We start from the raw sequence: 23347 nt of genomic DNA, 5'->3' as shown, positions 1-23347 counted from the left end.
TAATTTGTTTTTTTTACTTATCAACCGTGCCTGGATAATTTATTCAACAACTGACGCAACTATCCCATTGCCGTCTTCCAGTGTTTCAGCGATGACTCTAAACCACTATAATTACGTCATGCACAGGAAACATGGTAATAGTCTGTGTACTCTACGAATGCGGACCGGACTTTGCTGATTGGGTCGATCGTCATAACATAGGGCCTAGTAGTGTGAGGAAACCATAAGAGGCTGCTGCCATGCTCTAAGCCGATCGTTCGCAGGTTGGGTAATGATTACGCGGAAGAATACACACTGTTGGGTTGTTGTTCACCTAATTTTTTCTCACGGCTTTTTCCCGGCCCCAGACAATTTTCACCGATTTTCCCGGCTTTTCCCGGTCGGGAAATTTCAAAATAAAGTTCCCGGCTTTTCCCGGTTTTCCCGGCCCACTTCGAGGCCTGTTATTTATAAAATGCAGAAACTTTGCAAATAAACCGATAGACTAGATATTAATTCGATTCGAAAAGTGGAACACAAAAGGAGAATTTGCGAATACCCGGTCCAGACATAAGCGTCATGGTCTTATTTATAAAGTGCAGAATCTTTGCAAATAAACGGATAAAATAGAGATTAATTCGATTCGAAAAGTGGAACACAAAAGCAGAATTTGCGAATGCCCGGTCCAGACATAAGTGTTATGGTCTTATTTATAAAATCTAGAAACTTTGAAAATAAACGGACAAGATAGAGATTCATTCGATTCGAACAGTGGAACACAAAAGCAGAATTTGCGAATGCCCGGTCCAGACATAAGCGTTATGGTCTTATTTATAAAGTGCAGAAACTTTGCAAATAAACGGATAAGATAGAGATTCAGTCGATTCGAAAAGTGGAACACAAAAGCAGAATTTGCGAATGCCCGGTCCAGACATAAGTGCTATGGTCTTATTTATAAAGTGCAGAAACTTTGCAAATAAACGGATAAGATAGAGATTCATTCGATTCGAAAAGTGGAACACAAAAGCAGAATCTGCGAATGCCCGGTCCAGACATAAGCGTTATGGTCTTATTTATAAAGTGCAGAAACTTTGCAAATAAACGGATAGACTAGATGTTATTTCGATTCGAAAAGTGGAACACAAAAGGAAAATTTGCGAATACCCAGTCCAGACATAAGCGTCATAGTCCTATTTATAAAGTACAGAATCTTTGCAAATAGACGGATAAAATAGAGATTAATTCGATTCGAAAAGTGGAACACAAAAGCAGAATTTGCGAATGCCCGGTCCAGACATAAGCGTTATGGTCTTATTTATAAAGTGCAGAATCTTTGCAAATAGACGGATAAAATAGAGATTAATTCGATTCGAAAAGTGGAACACAAAAGCAGAATTTGCGAATGCCCGGTCCAGACATAAGCGCTATGGTCTTATTTATAAAGTGCAGAAACTTTGCAAATAAACGGAAAAAACAGATTAATTCTAATCGAACAGTGGAACACAAGGCAGAATTTGCGAACAACCGGTCCAGACATAAGCGTTATGGTCTTATTTATAAAATCTAGAAACTTTGCAAATAAACGGATAAAATAGAGATTAATTCTAATCGAACAGTGGAACACAAAGGCAGAATTTGCGAACAACCGGTCCAGACATAAGCGTTATGGTCTTATTTATAAAGTGCAGAAAATTTGCTAATAAACGGATAAAATAGAGATTAATTCTAATCGAACAGTGGAACACAAAGGCAGAATTTGTGAATACCCGGTCCAGGCATAAGCGTCATGGTCTTGTTTAAATGAAACAATGCCATTAAAAAAAATATATGGTCAATGAGTAATTATAATAATATGCGGAGTTCAAATAGATAACTTGATCTGTGAATTTTTTTTATAATTAGCTGTTTTTATTCTCCATCATTTAGGTTCTGTGATTAAGTTTATAATTGAAATACAAACTTTATCTCACTTATCAATGTTTTGCAATAAAGGAGAGTGTGAGTGAACCTGAGCAAAGGAAATTATTTGAGAGAGTGATATTTATCATGCTTTTCAGTTTGTAGTTGAATTCTAGAATGGATTCTTTATAGTTCTCATTGATTGTATGTCAGTATGTCAGTCTTTAGGACACCGATTACCCTAATGCGGCCACAATTTACAATGTGACGGCCACAAGCCCGTTAAACGCAGAGTTGGGTATTGTTGTTTGCAAGTAATGCTATGTTTTAATAGGATATCTGTCTCCTATTAAAATACATTCCTGTGTTGGATTTTGGATTAAATTCATGTCTTCTTCGGATTTTGGGATATTTAATTTTCATGGATTGTGATTGTGATTTTCAAGACTATTAATGTAAGTAAATGCCCAAATAGATATTTTTATTCATTTATTCTTTATTTATTTTTTTTTGTTTTGTTTTGTTTTGAAGCATTTATTATAAGAAATATTGTACATATGCACTTATACACCAAAGACTTTCAACTGCTTATTATTATTATTATTATTATTATATTATTATTATTATTATTATTATTATTATTATGCTTATTATTGTTATTATTATTATTTTATATTATTTATTATTATTATTATTATTATTATTATTATTATTATTATTATTATTATTATTATATATATAATAATAATAATAATAATAATAATAATAATAATAATATAATAATAATAATAATAAGTGCATTGAGTGAAATCCCAATCATGGTTGCCCAAATAAAACTGGCGCTAGAATCCCGACTACCTGTCTAAACGAATGTTGTTTGTACGATACATACTAACTACACGTTCAATATCGGGGGCAGAAAATATACGTTTGGTTTTATGAAATTAAAACAGTAGTCCCACATTGTTCTTTGATGTTATTTGTGGTTGTATTTGCTTTGAAACTTACACATTATATTGTGTTACATTGTTTACAAAATATTTCTGGTACTCGTATGCATGTGTAGTCAACGGACCACCGGTCAATCGTGTTCTTTATTATTTTATTATTAATTTTGGCTTGACATCTTACATATGTGAATTTGACAGGTTGTTATGGATGGTAATTATAACATTAAGTGATTTTAAAACATTTTTACGGCGTTTTAAATGTCTTTCTTGCATTCATTGCCGAGCACCTCCACTTTTCTGTTACTATTTTAACGATCAGCTGATTTTCTCTTGCCTCCCCTTTAATTTCGCGGACTTTTTTCAGAATGAGGCGTGGGAGTGGCTAATTAATGATGGGAATGGGAATCAAGTGACGAGATTCGAGATTCCTATGCGCGCAAATCGAGGTACGACCACCTGCTGGCGCGAGGGGAGGCTTTCCGAAAGCTCCTCGTGCTAGGGTTAGGTTAAGGGGAATATTTGATTTGTTTCCCTTAGCACAAGGAGCTTTCGGAAGGCGAGGAGAGGCATACAATCCCAATCACGTAATTGAGTTTGGATTTGGAAAATCAATCTTATACATATATTTACCAACGTTTGTATAGACATAAGATCATTAGGTTTTTTTCCCCTGCTAAATTCAGATCTTTGTTGTGGATGATTGGGTTCCTCTTAGTGCCGTGTTTGTCCCTTCCACCAGCTTGTCATTTGGTACCTAGCTCGGTGAACAGACAGTTCTAGGAACTAGGAACTAGCGAGAAAGTCATTTCATTTGACGTTCGGGTCAGGATTGCCAGATAATATTTTATAAATAATCCAAGCCATTATGAAAAAAAAATCCAGATTAAAAAAAAATAAATCTGAATTTCCGGAAAAAAAATGTCTTTAAAAACTTCAGCTTATATAACCCGCAATATCCACTGAACGTACTCAAAAGGGTCCCTGCCCAGTAGCACGTCATGTGAAAGGACGCCTGTTATGGATTTTTTCGGACAAAGATGGAGAGAAAAATAAAGTGAGTAAATGTGACTCGTATGCAAGGGAACAACACTAGGCACCTCTAGTTTTCGGACAAAGACAAGCTGTTAACGATCAAGTACTCATTTCACACCTGAGTTCTGTGAGAGAATATGATTAAAGGGCCTTTTCCAAGGACTCAACTATGAGCCAAGCGAGGCTCGGACCCAGGACCTTTCTATCCGAAAGCGCGTGCCATACCACAAGACCACATAGCCCACTTTCTCTAGCTTACGCTGATAGGTAGAGAAAAAGATAAACGTCTCACACGAGTAATTATAATAAATATTGTTATCCAAAATGTGTTTTTGTTATTGCATGAAATAACATATCATTTTGAATTCAGAAAAGAATAATCCAAAAATCCATACTTAAAATGACAATCCAAAGACGTCAAAAATAATCCAAAAATAGGCGGTTTGGATTAAAATAATCCAACCCGACAATCCAAGTTTGAGTCACGGGTGCCAGATAATATTTTATAAACAATCCAAATCATTACGAGACGAAAGATCTAGATTTCAACAAAAAAAAAAAAAATAATAATCCAAATTCGCCACCACTGTCTACGTCAGCAACGAAAAGCAAACTGACTCAGTGATTCAATGATTCACTCAAGATGATTATTCGTTGAATGGGTCTGTTTTATCGGTTAAGCACCCGTCCTGTTTTATCCGCGGATAACCGATTATGAGTGGATAATCGTTACAGTTCTACTGTTTGGCGATATTACATTTTTTTCGGACAAAGGCAATGTTAACGGCCAAGTAAGTACTCATTTTACACCTGAGTACGATGAGAGAATGTAAGTAAAGAGCCTTTTCCACGGACTCAATTATGCTCAAAGCGAATGTCATACCACAAGACCACATCGCGCACTTTCTCTAGCTTAACCTAATATCAAGAGAAATGTCATGACAAGAGTAATGGTGATAAATATTGGTATCCAAAATGTGTTATTGTTATTGCATGATACAATATGCAATTTTTAAATTTTCTTACAGTACAGGCAAAATAATCCAAGTAAAATTCAAAAATCAAAACTTAAAATGACAATCCATAGAAATAGGCAGTTTGGCTTTAAATAATCCAACCTGGCAATCCCAGTTTGAGGCAACAAAATTAGTGATGCCAGATGTGATTTTTAACTCCCAAAACATGCTAAACAAGTCACAGTCACAGAAAAAATGCCAAATAGTCTGAAAAAAACACCAAACTTTTCCAAGCATCATTTGTAACTTGTTTTGTTGAGAAATTCACAAAAGTGGTAATAAATCAGACTTTTTTCATCCCCGAGTTTGTCTTGATTTTAATGGTGAAAATCTATATAACTTGTGAAAATAGTGTTCATTTTGTGTATAAGGTCCCAGGTTTGAGGCGAGGTCCCAGATTAGAGAGTTTTTTGTAAAAATAAGGGTCATTTAAATCGATCGATATTTGAAGGACTAGTTTTCTCGTCAACTCTATAAATATTACGTGGGTTGTTTTCTTTTTTTTTTTTTTTTTCAGAGTACCACAGTCGACTAGTTAAATACTAGAGTTTAAAATTGCAAAATACTCTGAGATCCAACTCGAGCTTTTATATAGAGCAATATCTATTAAACGTGCTCAAAGCGCTTTACAAAGGGTCCCTGACCAACAGCAACACGCAACATATAGAACGAGACATTGCGCTTTTTATGAGATACATATTTTTCCCCTCCAGAGACAACGCTGTTAACGGCCAGAAACTCATTTTACACCTGGGTACGGTGAGAGAATGTGAGTAAAGAGCCTTTTCCAAGGACTCAACTATTCTATGCACCGAGCGAGGCTTGAACCCAGGACCTTCCGATCCGAAAGCGAGTGTCATACCACGAGACCACATAGCCGCAGAGACCCAGCTAATCAATCATAATTTCTGGGTGGATTGATTGAGTTGCTTCCGGATAATAGAAGAAAGAAAATGACTAATCATGTGCGGCTATGTGGTCCAGTGGTGTGACACTCGCTTTCGGATCGGAAGGTCCTGGGTTCGAGCCTCACGCTCGGCGCATAGCTGAGTCATTGGAAAAGGCTCTTTACTCACATTCTCTCACCGTACTCAGGTCTAAAATGAGTACCTGGCCGTTAACAGCGTTGTCTTTGTCTGAAAAATTGTATTATCGCCTAACAGGCGTTATGTCCCATCCTACATGTTAAATGTTGCTGTTGACCAGGGACCCCTTGTAAAGCGCTTTGAGCACATTTAGTGGATATTGCGCTCTATAAAAGCTCAAATTTTTAAAAAATGGTATGTTAATTAATCCAAAAACAAACAAACCAGTAAGACACATAAAAGATTTAATGTCAAATTATGAAATATTCACATATTTTACAATGAGATGTAAAATGTTGGGTGATCAAAAGTTAAACAAACTCTCTCTCTCTCTCTCTCTCTCTCTCTCTCTCTCTCTCTCTCTCTCTCTCTCTCTCTCTCTCTCTCTCTCTCTCTCTCCATCCATCATATAATACATAAAGAATACATTTTATGAACACAAAAGTGACAACGCTTATTCTATGTTCATGTATTTTATAACTTCAACATAAGTTTGATGGCTTACTTCTACTTGTAGGAGTCGACCAAATTATTATTATTATGATTATGATTATTATTATTATTAATATTATTATTATTATTATTATTATTGTCTTGATCTTGGAGTCCCACAGCACACATGTTTTTGATAGCTGAGATAAATACAATGTTGAAGTTAATACCTAGATACACCAGTCAATCGGTTATAAAATAGATAGTTCGAAGTTGACGCCACTCAGGTCTTTTGTTATTGTTTTTTTTTTGCCATCCGCGTTTATGAGTAATTCTCACTAAACTGTATTAACCAGACTATAAACGTTCATGGTTACACACAGTTTTCTTCCAAGAATTGAATAGCACTGCATTTGACTGGCGTATTTTGTGAGTTTTACGAAACAGTTCTCAATGCTGATGAAATGAGCACATAATATTTCTGCAATCAATAGCAGTAGTAAATCCATATAATCAAATGAAATCCATTGCACACAAGATTTGTAAAATTCTTTGTTCTGTTTCTATGTCTATAGTACGATTGATCCCATACAGTAAATATCGAATAAAAAGAAGATCCTCCCATTACACGGACAAGGTAACTTCTCTGTTCAATCTTTTTTCTTTATCTTCTACTCCTCTTCAAGAAAGTCCTACCATCGTTGGCTGTTTTTTCCATGGTGCCTAGCCTTTTCAAGGAATATCTGATAGAAGAGTCGTCTGAATCTGAACGAGTTTTGATGCTCTCGTTTACGTCAGGTGCGTAGTATAAAACATGCATGGCCTCTTCAAGAGTCCTTGCAATGGCGGTCGTTTTTCTGATGTTTTTGTTGCTCGTTTTCAACTTGTTGTTTCTAACCGTTTTTCGACGGGTGTTTCCAAGTTTCACCCCTCCAAGAAGAGCCTTGCTTTCTTTGGCTGTCACTGCAATCGTGCTGTGTTTTGTAAGTTTTACTTTCTTTTGGGGTGAAGATGCACCTCTTTTGAAGTCTATGATCTGTTTTTGTTGACCACGGGTTTGGGCATCCGCACTCGGTCTGTTTTTGCCAAGAAAAAGTTCGGCTTCTTTTGCTGTTGATACCATGGAGCCATCTCTCGGCGTTGCTGGTTTATCTTTCACCAATCCTTGAAACCTGAGGAGTGTATCTTTCCTTGCAGCTTTAAGATAATTGATGCCTTCATCTGCTGTGAGCTCCATTGTGCCAGCTCTGGCGAGGGTTGATCTGATCGGTGCCATGATTTTGACAAATAAAAGGCGAGTTCAGTTTTAAACGTAATACAGTCGGAGGGACTAAAGCTGAATTATTTTTTTTTTTAATGATTTAAATTATTTCGTCTATTTTGGATCTTGAGATGTTAAGACTTCCAAGCAAGTTTGAGAGGTGAATGGAGCAGACAGTCTTTTATAGTGCCTTTATTGAGCGAATGTAGACTCCGCGAAGTTACCGTCTCCTTATTTTCCGCGAAGAAACATCCGCGAAGCAGATCACTTTGCGGGGTTTACCGGACCGGCAGGAAACAACAAGGAACGTAGTGAAGACGCACTTACTCACCTACTTTCTTTTTTGAGTGAGACAGGCAAATTATTATTGTTGGAATGAATGCTTACATATTGTTTTGGGGAAAAATATAATCATAATCAACCGACTTTGATCAACAGATAAGTTAGGTTAGCAACCGCCCACTAATTTAATAAAATATATTTTGGCTGGCCGCTCTTGCCTCTACTAGATAGTAGACTTAGTCTTCTCTAGTTCTAATGATTCTATGCCGATGCCCATTTCCTATCCTCTCTTGGCACTAGGTTCTAGGTCTAGATCCTAATACTAATATTGGATTTGTTGATGGGCCTGGGTGACGTACGGGTCTGATAACCCAAATTGTCATGGGCCCAATTAATTTGGTTTGGTTTGATCTGAGAGATAGTCTATTACTTATCGTTATCTACTTATATTAAAACTAAAACGTATCAGTATCACTCAATAATTATAATAATGCGTTCATAAGCGAAAACAGTTCATAACAATTTCGGTTGTCAGACCTGCCTGAGGTCAAAATTAAAATTGTTCTTCGACTCAAAAAGACTTTCTCAGTCATGCAAATTGCTTTCTTTTTCTTTGGAAAATGGAGACTTTTTTTAATAATGTTCTAACGGAGGGGGGAGACTTAAAAAAAAAGTTTCCCCCCTCCCAAACCTCTGCCCCTGCTAGAACAAAGAATACTGGGGATGTAGGAGCTTTCGGAAGGCCTCCCTTGGAAAACATGAAACTTTTTACACGTCCATTATCTCATGTAATATTAGTCAAGGCCAAGGCGTCAATTTCTGGACTCTCTTACTCTTTTTGATTTATTTTAAATTTAAACTTTAGCTCTGACACTGTTGTTATCATTGTCAAAATACAAAATTCGGTACATTTTTAGCACATCACCAACAAGCATATAGAGCTCTAACTCTAAGAGTGTCTTGTAACATTTCTTAGAATGTAGAGAATAAGAATGATGCCGGGAACTACTGGGCCCCAACTAGCCCTCCCATTTTGGTCTTTTTTTATTTTTTAATTTTATTTTTTTTACCTAAACAAGATTTATTTTTCTTCACAAATCATCAAAATATGAAACTTTAAAAACCCATAACTTTTAAATTTATTTTCCGATTTTGGTAAATTAAAGTGTTATTTTCCATGGTTTGGGAAGTCACATGTGGCTTTGTAATTTTTAGATTACGAAATTTTAGTTTGTGACACCCAAGGACACCTTATAGCCTGAGAACATAGAGCTATCTTAAGCACTTGCCTGTCACTAAAAACGATCAGACCTGCATACAGATTATGATCTGTAGGGCTGATCGTTTTGAGTGACAGGCAAGTGCTTAAGATAGCTATGTTCTCAGGCTATAAGAAGATGTCAATAGAGATAGTAAAAAACTTTACATGAAATTGTCAGGTATCACAATGCAATTCCTTCATCTGTGTGACATAATATCATAAAAATACTCACAAACTGTAGGGCGGATTGCATTCGGTTACAGGCACGTATTTAAGATAGCTATGCCTCAGGTTGACCAAAAATTTATGTCACAATTCAAGATGGCAATTGCAAAACTAAAATGAAAAGTGAGTTGCTGTTAGTGGTGCTCAAGGAAATGACTCCATTGGTTGAGCTATTGAGTACAACGCAGGAATGAGCTTTCCTAGATCATTCTCTTGTTTTATGACATAATCTTTTGGTCATTACCAAGCTAGGAGTTCGTGAAGGCAAGGGCACAGCGTGAAAGAATACCACACAATGCCAACTTGACTAGTGAAAGGGCATACTCTAATCTAAAAATATGACATCGAGTATATGCCAATCATTTAATCAGTGTATGTATAAAAGGAATTCCATAACCTTACCTAGTCTCTTTAATTTCAGTTCAACCATATTTTCAGTATTTATTTAACCTCTCTAGGGGTTACACTGAATAAGTTTGCTATGTGGTCTAGTGGTATGACACTCGCTTTCGGATCGGAAGGTCCTGGGTTCGAGCCTCGCGCTCGGCGCATAGTTGAGTCCTTGGAAAAAGCTCTTTACTCACATTCTCTCACTGTACTCAGGTGTAAAATGAATACCTGGCCGTTAACAGCGTTGTCTTCGTCTGAAAAATTGTAATATCGGGTGTCATGTCCTGTCCTACATGTTAAATGTTGCTGTTGACCAGGGACCCCTTGTAAAGCACTTTGAGCACATTTAGTAGATATTGCGCTATATGAAAGCTCATTTATTTATTTATTTATTTATTTATTTATTATTTTTTTTACATAAATAGTGCCTTTGATATTATTTTTTTATCCAGGTATTAAAATGCTTATCAAAGTTCGACCAGATGGGGAGGGGAAGATGATAAAGCAGTTGCTGTCCCTACAAAGTGATGGAAAATTTTGTGATCTAACCTTTGAAACTGGTGGTGAGCCAGTCCTTGCACACAAGTATGACCAATTTCATCCACTAGATTTGTTTTAACTCTTTTATTTGCTAATAATTTGGCTGTGTTTTGTGTAATTAATTTCTGAGCCCTGTGATAGGTGGCTCCCAAAAATTTGAAATTTCATGGTAGTTAATCATCGTACATAGGATAAATCGTAATATATCAAATTAAAGATAATAAAAAGATCTATAATTTGATGCCTTGTATGCCAATATATATGGATGTGTGAGAGATCAGTACACAGTGAAAGAAATGTTTATGTAGCAAGTGGTACAGGACGATGTTTCCATCCAACCAGATTTATACTGGTTGGGGTTCCTGACCTCCCATAGTGGGCAGGGAGGTACATACTGTGTCTTCTATCCCCTATATCTGTTTTCCAACTTGCTTTCTGTCTTTGTCTTGGAAAGAGATTACTTGGTTTTGTCCTGGCCCTGGCCTGAGTCCTAGCTGGGAGGGAAACAGTCAAATGCATAGTTATTGTTTTGGGAGATGATATTTTTTTCCTTGTAAATCATCTCTCTGTTATGTATTATTATGTTTGTTATTTTTAATGTATAATGTAAGCATTTGAGTGTATTCCTCTTTGTTGGATTTTGTGCTTGTGTCCGGATGAGACTTATAGGTGATCTCAAACTAAGTACATTGATGGTTTGCTCTTGGAATCTGCATCTGATCCCTATTGGTTCCCAGTTCCCCTTTGTCTTCCTTTCTCTTGGATGCTTTAATTGTAATTCTAGAACTTTTTTTTACTATCCCATTTTCTTCCTTTTTACTGGCGCTGATATAACCTAAATGTGTTGCAAGCGCCGTAAAACCCTTTAAAAAAACCCAAAAAAACCCCAAAAAAACCAGATTTATGGAATTCACGGTGGGCAGTGGGACTGTCTGAATCTATAATTGGAGTTAAGAGTATAGAATTTTTTTGTAATGATATTGATAGGTCTATTTTCATCCTTTTATTTTAATCTGTGGCTGAAAACGAAATGTTAGAACTCATCCTTCAGGGTCGCAAATGTGAATTTTTCAGCTGAAAACAACCAGTGGATTTGAATTTGATCTGCTCACAGTTTCAGAGATTTTGTCAATTTGTTTTGAATCAATTTCCTCTGCACGGATCAAGCACTATTAATGAAACAATACCTTTTCCTGTTTATTGGAGAAATCAAGTAATAAAAATCTTCAACCATTTCCTCACAAACAAATATCTAAGGTCGTCTTTCAATCACATATTACAAAATTGTGAACACACAATTTATATTTTTTTCTTTCAGAGAATATTTTTTAGACATTTTTATCTGTCACAAGTTTTTATTTGATGTAGGCGTGAATTCATACATTCATGTGATATAGCTTGAATAAAACTGTCACAAAATTGTAATTTATTTTATGTGTGCCAGATAGGCAAAAAATAATTTTTGAAAGGCCAACAATTGCCCACTTTTCAACAATAATTGATAGAAAATTAACAGAATGTATTGAGGGACATCACCAAAGAGAAAGTCATATTGCTGTTTCCAATGCTCAACTAAAATATGAACATTTACGTATAAATAGAGTATTTCAATGGGTTAACTATGCTCAATGTTTCACTTAGAGATGACATTCCTCCCAATGTGTTGCAATCGCCATAAAACTCTTTAGAACAAACAAACATAAACAGCACTACAATTTGTGTGTTGACATTGAACGGGATTACTTTGAAGTTGACACGAATAAATGACACTAAAATCTCAGAGAACGAATGTTATCTATTAGATTCAGTTTCACTGCAGGAACTTGATAAACCGTTGTGGAAAAAGCATACATTAAATATTTTTTTTCCAGATTTTCAGTTATGTTAAAACAAAGTTTGTTTAAAGCAAAATAGAAAATATAGATTTTACATAATTTTGACAAATTACAAATTTCAAAAAATGTCTCTCAGCAAGGCAGTCAAAACAAAGAGTTTATTTTCCACACAGATTGATCCCTTTCAAAGCCCAATAAAACTAATTTAGTTTTATAACCAGTAATATATAAGACATTAAAAATTGTAAATCGAGATAGACGTTGTTTTTTTTGGACAATAAAGCCAGGGATCACCCCTTATTTGTCTGTTTGTTAAATGAACTCCTAGATGTGTGTTTGTATGTGTATGTGTGTGTATGCGATTGTTATCCTGGTGCTTTCAATAAAATTTTGTGCATTGAATCCCACTAAGATGCTGTTAATTTGATTATTTACTTATGATCATAGCTGAAATACGTTTGGCTCACGAAAAAATTATAGCACTTATTAGTCTTTATTGTTTTCATAGTTCACATAAGTTATCTCATTTTCATTATAATGATACAAAGTTCTTCGTTTACAAAGGTCTAGCATCCTATCAAAAGGCTAGCAAGTAATTACATTCACACTATGGAAATTGTGATAAACTCCAGCTCCATGTGACCAATGGTTCTAAAGAACTTCTAGATACTGACATTAGATGATGAATGAAATGAGCTTACTTGTGTGAGAAAGAATAAATAAGATTTAATAAACAAAAGATAAAATGAACTGTAAAAATATAATGGTAGAAGGAAATAACAGTATTTAAATTTATTCATAATTATACACATAAACAAATATACACACAAACGCACATGCATCCTTCCTCACACACTTATCACACATTTACATACATACAGAAAGAGAGAAAGAAAAAGAGAGAGAGAGAGAGAGAGAAAGAGAGAGAGAGTGCATTTCTCTGCTTCAATCAATTCAATTTGATTTCAGATGTATTTTGGCATCAAGCCTGGAGTACTTCAAGACCAGTTTTACTTTCGCTGCTTCGACAAGAACAGAAACAAGAGAAACTAGCATTGACCTCTCTCATCTCCATTGTGATGTCAACGTTATTCGTAAAGTAGTACGAAGTTTATACAATAACGAGATTAATGTAACAGAGCATGACGTTGCAGGAATTCTGCAACTTGCAGATTACTTTATGCATAATGATTTGCTTCTTGGAATTGAGAAATATATGGAAAGTGCTCTGGACATTTCCAAAGCTGCATTGTTTTTCCAGCTTTGCTTGCAGTATGGGTTTGATAAGGTAAGTTTTTATTCAAGATAAGGTTCAAAGGTTTGTTTTTAGCAATTTGCCAATAGAAACCATAAAATAATTGAGATTTTCCCATTAAGAATGAAAAGAAAAGAAAGTACAATCAATTATATTTTAGTTAAACATCATGTTAAAAAAAGACAAACTAATCACCCCATAAGTGAAAAAAATATATAAATAAATAAAGAAAATAAAACAAATCAAATCGCTCACATTGTAAAAAACAAAATAGATACAAAACAAGTCTAGAACTATCACCTTGTAAGGGAGTAACATAGATCACAAAAGCAAGTCATGCTTTACGAAACAACACGAATACTAACAAATCATCAATCAATTATATTATAAGTAAACACATCAATACTGGGCAAATTCAATTACATTTTAAGAAACAACATAAATACAAAATAAGGATTTTATTCTCATTTCAACATAACTCACTTTGTATGTATCTGTTAATTACGAGTTCTTATACAGATGTTTATGATGTGTACGTAATTCATTGAGTGGCAGTACTTTACCATAAACATGATTTTGTTAGTGAGGTGATCAGGTTGAGAAAGGTTGGAGAGAGAGATTGATGTCAGTTAATGATCAGGACTGACTATGTATTCGAAATATCTGTATTGACTATATTAGGGCATCTCCACCTGATTAAATCCGCCATCTTCCTTTTGCCATAAACTGGCATATTACTCTTGGTAACCTTGAACATTCCTTCAGTATTGGATTGTATGGATGACAATTTCGCCTTTCACTTAGAGATCACTGCTCCACCAACTTACTGACATTGTCAGCCATGGAGTCAGTCCTGACCTGTTTGAAATATTCTGCTGCATTTTAAAGATGTGTGTTTTATAGATTAGATTGGGTCAAAATACAAGAGAGGAAAGTTGGCGATTTTGTCAAGGACAAGTGGGTTATCCCATGAATTGTCAGAACTCATATGTTCACTTCCTCTCTTTAAAAAAAAAAAAAATTATAAGTAAGCTTATTTCATTCAGCACCTAATGTCAATATCTAGAAGTTCTTTAGAGCCATTGGTCACACGGAGCTGGAGTTTATCACAATTTCCATAGTGTGAATGTAATTACTTGCTACCCTTTGGATAGGATGCTAGTCTATCACAAAGTACTTTTTGTCAGACCTAACACTAACAGACCAAGCTACCCAATCACCGCTGGGTGGACAGAGAGGTCAGAAAAATATCTCAACTTCACGCGGGATCAATTTCGGTCCCTTTGTGTATGAAGCAAGTGCTCTACCAACTGAACTATCGAGACCCCCACCCTTTATTTTATGGATGTAAAGTGCCTAGAGCCTGTGGAAATGGGGTAGGGCCCTATACAAATGCCATTTATTATTGATGTCAGTGTGTCATGTTGAATCTTTTGATATTAAAAACAAAAACAAAATTCCCTTTATACATCTATAAAATGGTGTCCAATTAACTGTTGACAACCTTTTTTATAATGGAGGATATCCCACTAGTATTTGAAACCGGCCATTTCACTCTTGTGTTTCAAACTATTTTAAACGAATGTGTTAATTTCAGAGTCCACTGTTCACTAGAGTTTGTGTTCTTTTATCGAGTCGTATGCATGACTACCTCATCCACCAAGCATCCTCCCTTGATTGGAATTTGGATGTTATGGAAGTGATGATGAGATATAACTTGTTTGATTACTGTACACCACTTCAGGTAAGTTTTTTTTTTTTTTTAAAGGGACTGTCCTTGTCATAAAGCTCATGAAGCTCAAGCTTAACCCAGTTTCTGTAATGGTAAAAAGAGGAACAATGGTTGAATAACTTTTTGATAGGATGCTTTCTACTAGCTTTAAATCACTCAATCCTAGAGATTTTTGCTACTTTTCAAAATTGGAAAAAATGTAGAGCATGTACATAGATAGTTTTATTCAACTTCCATTAACATGTAAAATTTTTTTAAAACATTAGCTTTGATACTACGCCTATAATTTGTCTCAGAAAAATGTAATAAATAGGCATGGGGTAAAAGTAACCTGGGATATAGTTGGGTTGAGTGAGTTAATAGACCATACTACCCAATCACTGCTGGATGGCTATAGGGGTCAGAAAAAATCATTGACTCAGCACTGAATTGAAACCTGTTCTCTGGCTTGAGAGTCCAGTACAATTTAACCTTTTTGGAACCCCTCCCCATTGCATGCTATTAAACTTTGAATATTATTTGTAACTTATCCTTTTTTATAAAGACATAAATTCCTTGGGGAAAGGGTGAGCTAAGGAATAGTCTATGTCACTCATCTTTGGATTGATAGGTCATGGGTTTTAAATCCTAGTGGAAATACCTAACTTTCCTTTTATGCGTCAGTCTAAAAGTTGTCATTTTCCAGCCATGACTCACTGATGTGAATATACCTGTATTGATGTTCAATCCGAAATATCAAGTCAAACTTTTTTATTGTAGTTTTTTGTCAGAGACAATCAGATGTCAAAAAGAATAGATTTAAAGGTAAAATGACCAGAAATATGAAAGCTTTGTTTTATACACCCAAATATTAACATAGATAAACTTAACCCAAATTCCATAATGTAACTACAGTACTGGCAGGACTCTAGCAAGTCAAATTCCAGAATATCTGCAATATGGCACGCTGGAGCTGGGTGACCGAATTTTATCTATATAATAAGGTGTTACCTTCCATGGGCATCGGTTTTTGGCACTCTTGGATTCTTATTGGCTCCTCCCGAGAGTGTGCTTGAATCCAACGAGTACTGTATTATTTCAATGTTCATCTTATCTTCTAAATGATCCCGATATGACACTGTTATGAGATGGTGGGTGAATATTGATTTTTTAAAAATTATTTCACATGAAATGATCATTATATTCATTTATTTGATTTTTTTTTTTTTTTACATTTATAAAGACTGAAAGTAAATAGGCTAAAATATGAAATGTTTGAGGATATCATGCTTTACTAGTTGATCCTTTTAATTTTTGCCTTTCAATTTTAACCATTCCTTTTTCTTTTTTTTTCAGATTACAAAATTTATCTTAAAGAAACTGGAGATGCTCCTTTGTCAGTCCCATTTGTATGGGAGAGAAGAACTTAGTGAAACATCCTTGGCCATTCTCAACATTCTTGACATGTTCTTTGCTCACATAGACAAAACCACTTTATACAAATGGGGTTCTCATATAATAGACTACTTCAATAAATGGATGAAATCCGAAAGTGATCGACTCTTAAATATGAATGGAGTATGGAATAAACTTATTATGATTTGCAGTTCTGCAAAGCCAGATTGCGAGGATGTAACCAAATTGCAGGACAGTCGATCCAATGAGTTTGCAAAGAGGGATATTTCTTCCTCACCCATCTCCCAAGATGTTACTACTCCAGTTGCATTTGCATCGCCCACATCTGAAGTGCTACCCAACTTAACATGCTCAGAACTATCAACCTCTGTACCTGCTGGTTTTATAAGTGAAGCTGAAACTACAAAAAAGACATTTGCCAATAAATCTTCTTTAAAAGGAGATAATTTTGTTTCTTCTTCTCCCTATTGCAAAGAAGACAAGATAGAATCTCAAAAGATGGATAAATCGTCTGAATCACCTAATTCGAGTGAAAATACATCAAACTCTCAGTCAGGTGAGAATGATAGGAATGATTCATTGTCTTCTAATCACTTCCAAAATTCTCTCTATATTCCACCATCTGATAAAAAGAATAGCAGACGTTTGATCCAATCCCAAAGTGAGTTTGATTTAAGTGATACTTGCAATGGTTTGGTTGTGCTGTCTCCATGTTATGAAATGGTTTCTCAGCTCATGGAGGTTGAAGATAGGACAGCTAAACCTCTTTTGAGATCTCCAAAATTGTCACTTTACTTCTATGACGACGACTTTCGTATGTGGAGGGCTTTCAGGGATATTGATTTCCCTTTACATGGACACATGGTGGAGAAACACGCATGGAGAATGGCTTTCGTCAACAAAAGTTTATTTCTCTTCAGGTGAGGCATTGATTTTTGATTTCATTTTCATAAATTACCGTTGTAGATTTGCTCATATTTCAAACCTTGCAATTACGATGCTGTCTTGTCTTTGATCCATTCTATTTCACCTTTACATAATCTAAGTTGATTTCAGTTTTCGTCCCTGGAAGAAAAAAAAAAGAGTGAAAAATCTGTTTCAATATTGAATCAAGTTAGAAATTACAAGGCTGACCTGCATGTCGTATGTCGAGTACTTAAGTCCTTAAATTCTTAATCTGTAAGGAGGCTGGATCATACTTAGGACATGCCTCATAGGAGCTTTTCTTTTCTTTTCTTTTTTTCTTTTTTGTTTGTTTTGTTTTGTTTTTTTTGCCAATGTGAGGTCTTGAAACCTGAACCCCTTCATATGTTTTCTATTTTTGAGTGTCATTTTTATTGTTAGAAAATAATCAGCTAATTATCGTGAACAGAAATGTGTATGAAACCAGTCTTCTTTTGAAGCAATTTTCTTTCAAACTGTAAAACAGCCTCTGAAATTAAGCAATTTTCTTTCTCTCAGTTTTTTTTTTTTTACATAAAAAGAATATCACGCTTGCAACAAGATCAAAGTAGTTGTCAATCAGAGCCATAAGGCTCATGGAATTGGGGCTGGACAGTAAGAATTGCTAGCTACCCTTTAGATAGGCTTATCTATTGCAATGCATTTTGCATTAAATCTAATATTGACCCAGCTACCCATTCAGAAAATAATGTATACAAAACATCTCTCATAACTTGAGCTTGTGAGTTGAGTACTTTACTGACCCAGCTGTCGATTCGAGACCTCGACGCTACCATCAGATCAAAATCAGGTGCCGTCTCTGTTTTTAATTTTTAAAACATTATTTGCAATGTCTCGAGGTAAAATTAAAATGTTTGTTTTGAGAGTAGAGTTAATAAATTAATTGCTAACTTTCAAAACTTTTCCAGTTTATGCTATTAATCTCATTCTGACCCCCTCAATAGTTGTATAGTTATAGAAAGAAGGAGCACAATATAGACATAACTTCATTTTAACATTTTTACACTTCATCTTTTTAGATATAGATACTGTGAGATATGTTAATTTATTTTGTGCGGCTATGTGGCCTTGTGGTATGACTCAGAAGGTCCAAGGTTTGAGAATCGCGCTCGGCGCATAGTTGATTCCTTGGAGAGGGCTCTTTACTCACATTCTCTCACCGTACTCAGGTGTAAAATGAGTACCTGGTCGTTAACAGCGTTGTCTGTGTCTGAAAAATTGTAATATCGCCTTACAGGCGTCATGTCCCGTCCTACATGTTAAATGTTGCTGTTGACCAAGGACCCCTTGAAAAGCGCTTTGAGCACATGTACAAAACATGTAAGGCAGTATTGCCATTTTTACGACAGAGACAATGTTGTTCCTGACTAGTTACTCATTTTAGACCCGAGTATGGTTAGAGAATGTGAGTAAAGAGTCTTTTCCAAGGACTCATCTTTGCCTTGCCAGGTTGGGTCTCTAATCAGAGACCTGCACATTCTACTTGAGCTTTTATATAGCGCAATATCCACTAAATGTGCTCAAAGTGCTTTACAAAGGGTCCCTGACCAACAGCAACATGTAACATGTTGAACGAGATATGATGCCTGTTAAGCGATATTATAATTTTTTCGTCAGAGACAACACTGTTGACAGCCAGGTACTCATTTTACACCTGAGTTTAGTGAGAGAATGTGAATAAAGAGTCTTTTCCAAGGACTCAACTGTGTGCTGAGGGAGGCTCAAACCCAGGACCTTCTGATCCGAAAGCGAGTGTCATACCACTGGACAGCATGGACCACAAGACCACATAGACACGTTGAGTGTCATAGCACAAGATTACAAAGCCACACAATACAAAATCAAACATTCATTGAAAACAGATTGCATTCTTAAAATTTTTAATCTTTAATTCTTCTCTGTCATTCCAGCTTAACCAAAAGAAAAGGACTTGAGTATAACACAGAAACGGGTGAATGGTCAGAGCTGTCATGTGAAATTATCTTCCAACATCACCACAGCTTAAACGATAACGATGGCGGAACAACAATGGAGGCAGAAAGAACGGCAAGTTTTCCTGTCAGAAGCATCATCCCTATTTCCATGGAAGACAGCCTTGTGGTTTTGAGCATGAGCCGAGAGCTTCTAGGAGATCGTTCCTTTTGGACTCAACAACATATTTACCAATTCGATTTTGAAACCAAAACATTTAAACATGTAAAATGCGTCAGAGATTCTAGAATGGCTTTGCCAATGACGAAATGGACTGTTGATGGAAATGATTTGGTCACCGTCAAAGCTAGCACAATGATGTTTGGCGACATCCAGATGTTTAACATTCAGCATATCCATGTTTATAATTCAAAAACTCAACGTCTTGAATCGCATCATGTTGATGTTGCTATGAAATCAGGCCTGAAGATATTTCTGAAACAGAAAAAATTATATCTACTCAATAATTATTGCGAATACAGAGTTTACTGTCTTGTTACGAGAGAAATCACCGACTGGATAAAAGATGCGACCTTTTCTCCATATGTAAACTGCGGAGATCCAGATATAGAAATTTCATATCCAGCAGGGGTTCGACTGTCGTGTCATGCAGGTAGCAGTCGTTGGATTTTGAACAGTAATTTTAATGTTGAAAGTGCCTCTTTGTCTGAGCTTCATGTCTCAGAGGATGGAGATTTTCTACAAAGATGTCACCCCAATCCACCATTTTTATATATGATGACAATGTGCAGTGCTAGGCTGAACAAAACGCAAATGGCTTCTCTTGAACAGGCCACCTTTCAGATTCGAACAAAACAAAATTGATTGTCATCATCATCATCATCATCATCATCATCATCATCATCATCATCATTTTGCTTTGAATTGTATAGAATTATCTTGATTGTGATATGCTTTTTTTTTTTTTTTTTAACCCCAAGCCCTTCAGGTTTGAACAAAACATACAGTGAAATCCGCATAAAGTCAACACTCTTAAAGTCAACTTCTGCTTAAATTCAACACTTCATGACATGTTGGTCTCAAGCTTTCTGTTGTTTATCTTAGTGTCCCCCATTAACTAAGGATCAAGTCAACCTTGCTTCAAGTCAACCAATCTGTCTGGTTCTACAGTGTTAGATTTATCAGGATTTCACTGTAATTGATTGTTATTATTATTATTATTATTATTATTATTATTATTATTATTTTTAAATTATTATTATTATTATTGTTATTATTATTATTATTATTATTATTATTATTATTATTATTATTATTATTTTCATCATCATCATCATCATCGTTGTTGTCATCATCATCTCTACCACGACCATCATCATCATCATCATCATCATCACAACCATCACAATCATCATCATCACCACTACCATCACCATCATCATCATTATCATCTTGTTTTGAATTGCATAGTATTTATCTTGCTTGTTTAAAAAAAAAGTTCATTTATTTTGGGTAATACCGTCATATGTGATATCCATATTCTTTGTATCCATGTTATTTGTCCTTCACAGCCATTAGACCCATGGCTCTTGAGTTTATCCTGGTGTCTATATTGTGAAATGGACAGTAGCAATTGCTCGCTACCCTTTTGATAGGACACTAGTCTCTCACAGAGTACTGTCCACCAGATCAAACAGACCTAGCTACACAATCACTACTGTCAGAAAAAATATTGACGTTATATGGGATCAATCTCAGTCCCTTTGCTTCAGAAGTGAGTGCTCTACCAACTGAGCTATTGGGAGCCCCTGTGAGCTATCAGCACCCTCTGTCCTTGTTAATTGACAATAAGTCTTCTATCCATGTTAGTAACATATTTTTTTAATTCTTTTTTTTTTTTTTACATTCAAGTCTATTGCAAAGTAGATATTGATGCCTGTGAGTGGCATGGTAATTTGATATAAAAAGTTACATAGTACGGAACATTATTGTTTCATGCTTCAAATCTATTTGTTTTATTGAGAGCATGTATTGAAATAAAATCTAATACAAAATTATTTTTGATTTGATGAATATTTATGACTTGTGTGGGTTTTGTTTGGTTTTTTTTTTTTTTGTTTTTTTTAAATCAGATTCAGGTGTTAATGTGCCTATAAAATATTGTTTATATTCGGAAATACTCTCGGTAACTTCTTACACTCAATACTGTAGTGTCACTGACAAACTGAGATCCTGTGCATAAGCACTTATATTTGGGCAGGATTTTCCAGTTGTCTCAGACACGACCCAACACACTTTCAAAATGTTCTCTCCTTCTGTCAAGCTTTTTGCTTCACTAAAAAGTAGCTCCCCCTGGGCCATGTGCATCTCTTATAGGAACATCATTATTCTTATACCCTTTGCAGAGTTCCCTTGTGGTTTGGTATAGTGTAGTGTTTTCATGTCTTGTATTTGACCTGCCTTTTCTGCTCTGTTTGCAGGCCTTTCATAATAGTTTCTCTTGTCCAATTTGGTGGAATTTTTCACCTTTTTGTCGAGAGCTCTATTCTTCTTTTGAATTTGAACTTTGATTCTCTGTGACTTTGTATTCAAATTCCGGCCTTTTGTCTCTTTTTTTCTTCGATGATTTTCCAGGATTTCTCTGATATCTCAATATTCTTCCTTCCTTTGACTGGGTCCCAATACTTGATTACTCTCTTCCAAAAGTTCTTGGTTGAACTCTGAAAGAGCAATTTCTTGCTCATTTTCTAATGCCTGGAAGCCATTGACAGCTCTATTCTGAACTCCTGAGCAAATTCATCATTCTTTAGCTTATCTGTATTAAATTTGACTTTTCTGACATTACTCTTCTTAGTTTCAAATGGACTTTGCCAACTAAAAGTTCATGATCGCTTGCTATATATAAGCTCCTCTTTTTGTTCTCACATCAAGCAGTGTTGTCTTCCATTTATTGTTGATAATAATTTGGTCTATTTGATTCTCTAGTTCTGCCATCAGGGGACGTCCAAGTGTATTCATGGATATCTTTGTGTAGAAATATTGTACCTTCTATGATGAGATTATTTTCCTCACAAAATTCTAACAGGCGTTCTCCATTGTCATGTCATTTCTCTCCATGCCCAATCCCTCGTGCCCCATTACATTTTTTCTTTCTTTGCTCTCATTTCCAACCTTTGCATTTATGTTACCAAGAGTCAGGAACATATAATGTTTTGGATTCCTTTCCACAATATTTTTCTGGGTGGGGTTCTATAGTGGGCAGGGAGGCACTCACTGTGTCTTCTATCCCCCTATATATGTTTTCCAATATGCGTTCTATCTTTGTCTTGGATTGGGATTACTTGGTCTGGTCCTGGCTGGGAGGGAAACAGTTTTTGGAGATATTTTTTTGTCTTGTAAATCATCTCTGTTATGCACTATATTATGTTTTATTTACATATTATATATGATTTGTATACATTTGAGTGTATTCCTTGTTTCTGGATGAGAATTTTAGGTGATCTCAAAACTAAGTTCTTTGATAGTGTGCTCTTGGAATCCACATCTGTTTCCTATGTGAACCAATTTCCCTTCGTCTTACTTTTTCTTGGGTGCTTAAATTGTAATTCTATAAATTTTTACTAACCCATTTTCTTCCTTTTTACTGGTGCTGATATGACCTTAATGTGTTGCAAGCGCAGTAAAACCTTTAAAAAAAAACACACAAAAAACAAACAAACAAACAAACAAACACAATAGTGTTTAGTCGTAATAAAAGTCATCTTTCTCTTCCTCAACCTTGTCTTCGTGAGGATCGTAACAATGACTAAGTCGTTTTGTATTTTTGATCAAATCTGGCTCTCAGCAGCTTTTCACCCATTGGTTCCCATTCAATCAGTGTCTT

General features: G+C 35.5%; 2 protein-coding genes across 3 annotated transcripts in view; one reads left to right on the top strand and one right to left on the bottom strand.

Moving 5' to 3' along the window:
• The window catches only part of LOC144977595 (ankyrin-3-like), a 22008-nt gene extending 18391 nt beyond the window's left edge, over positions 1-3617 (bottom strand). Inside the window, exon 1 of one of the 2 annotated variants that reach the window (XM_078922976.1) lies at positions 3463-3617. In XM_078922976.1, coding sequence (XP_078779102.1) covers positions 3463-3484 — 22 coding nt within the window. In that variant the 5' untranslated portion in view covers positions 3485-3617. Of the gene's footprint in view, positions 1-3458 lie in introns of both variants that reach the window. The other variant, XM_078922977.1, reaches the window with a different exon arrangement.
• Positions 3618-7963: 4346 nt separating this feature from the next.
• LOC144977580 (uncharacterized) lies at positions 7964-20470 on the top strand. Its single transcript, XM_078922949.1, has 6 exons — positions 7964-8101; positions 10265-10397; positions 13157-13475; positions 15040-15186; positions 16510-17489; positions 19443-20470. Exons 2-6 carry the CDS (start codon positions 10273-10275, stop codon positions 20326-20328), a joined length of 2457 nt encoding a protein of 818 aa, XP_078779075.1. The 5' UTR covers positions 7964-8101; positions 10265-10272; the 3' UTR covers positions 20329-20470.
• The last annotated feature ends 2877 nt before the right edge of the window (positions 20471-23347 follow it).

Source organism: Berghia stephanieae, chromosome 7, assembly GCF_034508935.2.
Source record: "Berghia stephanieae isolate SIO BIC M18660-M18661 chromosome 7, UCSD_Bste_1.3, whole genome shotgun sequence".
Taxonomy (NCBI): domain Eukaryota; kingdom Metazoa; phylum Mollusca; class Gastropoda; order Nudibranchia; family Aeolidiidae; genus Berghia; species Berghia stephanieae.
The sequence above is the reverse complement of the archived record's forward strand: the minus strand, read 5'-3'. Positions and strand labels throughout refer to the sequence as shown.